This window comes from Meleagris gallopavo, chromosome 3 (assembly GCF_000146605.3).
Source record: "Meleagris gallopavo isolate NT-WF06-2002-E0010 breed Aviagen turkey brand Nicholas breeding stock chromosome 3, Turkey_5.1, whole genome shotgun sequence".
NCBI lineage: Eukaryota > Metazoa > Chordata > Aves > Galliformes > Phasianidae > Meleagris > Meleagris gallopavo.
This window is the reverse complement of record NC_015013.2, coordinates 11,252,688-11,253,734: the sequence shown is the minus strand read 5'-3', so window position 1 is coordinate 11,253,734 and position 1,047 is coordinate 11,252,688. Positions and strand designations below refer to the sequence as shown.

General features: G+C 49.3%; 1 protein-coding gene across 1 annotated transcript in view; it reads right to left on the bottom strand.

Annotated features, from left to right (window-relative positions):
- Positions 1–1,047, bottom strand: part of NRN1 (neuritin 1) — a 6,884-nt gene that overhangs the window by 1,051 nt on the left and 4,786 nt on the right. Inside the window, exon 4 of the mRNA XM_010708456.2 lies at positions 716–816. Coding sequence (XP_010706758.1) covers positions 716–816 — 101 coding nt within the window. The remainder of the gene's footprint in view (positions 1–715; positions 817–1,047) is intronic.

Here is a 1,047-nt window from a genome sequence, read left to right as displayed (position 1 = left end):
TCCTTCCTTCCTCCTTCCCTCCCCCCTCCCTCCCTCCCTCCCTCCTCCCAAGCAGTCCCACAGCCTCTAATTTATGAGCACTCCACGCCGGTTGTAGATTCCCAATGTTTGCTACATTTGTAATAAATAATGAGCTACTGAGAAGCTGGAATCTGAGAGTGTGCCTCTCCTGCAGTATTTCTGCTGTCACTGCATCTCCCAGAGGAAAATTCAGTCTCTCCCCGTCTCCTTCCAATGCACATCCCAGGTCAAGGGCAGTGGGAGGTGGTGGGGAAGGATTCTGTACTGAGAAGCTTCTGTAGGTCGGGGCCACCTCTGGTCCAGCACCCCGGGGTCTAAGGACATCGTGTTGTAACCTCACAGCCCTGAGTATTTATCCTGCGTGCAAGACACAGCATGGTGCCAAATATGGAAGGTGCAGGAAAATTCACACTCAGCTCCCAAATTACTGGGCATGAAGAGAAGAGAGAGGACTGTGGTGCTCTTCTCTTTTCTTCCTCCCTTCCCTTTTCCTTTTTCTCTTCCTTTTCCTTTTCCATTTCCTTTTTCCTTTTCCTCTTCCCTTTCATTTCCTTCTCCTTTTCCTTTTACCCCTCCCTTTCCTTCCCCTCATTTTCCCATCACACCTTCCCATTTCCCATCTGATTCCCATTTCATTTTCTGATTTTCACGGGCCAACTACAGAAAAAAAAATATTCCAAACATATCTAATGACCTTATCTCGTTTCTAAATATTTGTCCCAGCAGGATGAGTTTGTGCCAGAAAACAGCAGCCAGGAGACAAGAGATGCTCTGTAGATACCCTATCCTGATAGACTTTTAACGAAAATCCTCTTTTGTGCCCAGCAAGTGGGATCCCTTCATTTTTGCCTCTTTCCTTTCTTTCCCTCTGGGCCAGGAGCGGGGCTGGAGCTGCTAGCATAGGAAGGGAAGGGAAGGGAAGGGAAGGGAAGGGAAGGGAAGGGAAGGGAAGGGAAGGGAAGGGAAGGGAAGGGAAGGGAAGGGAAGGGAAGGGAAGGGAAGGGAAGGGAAGGGAAGGGAAGGGAA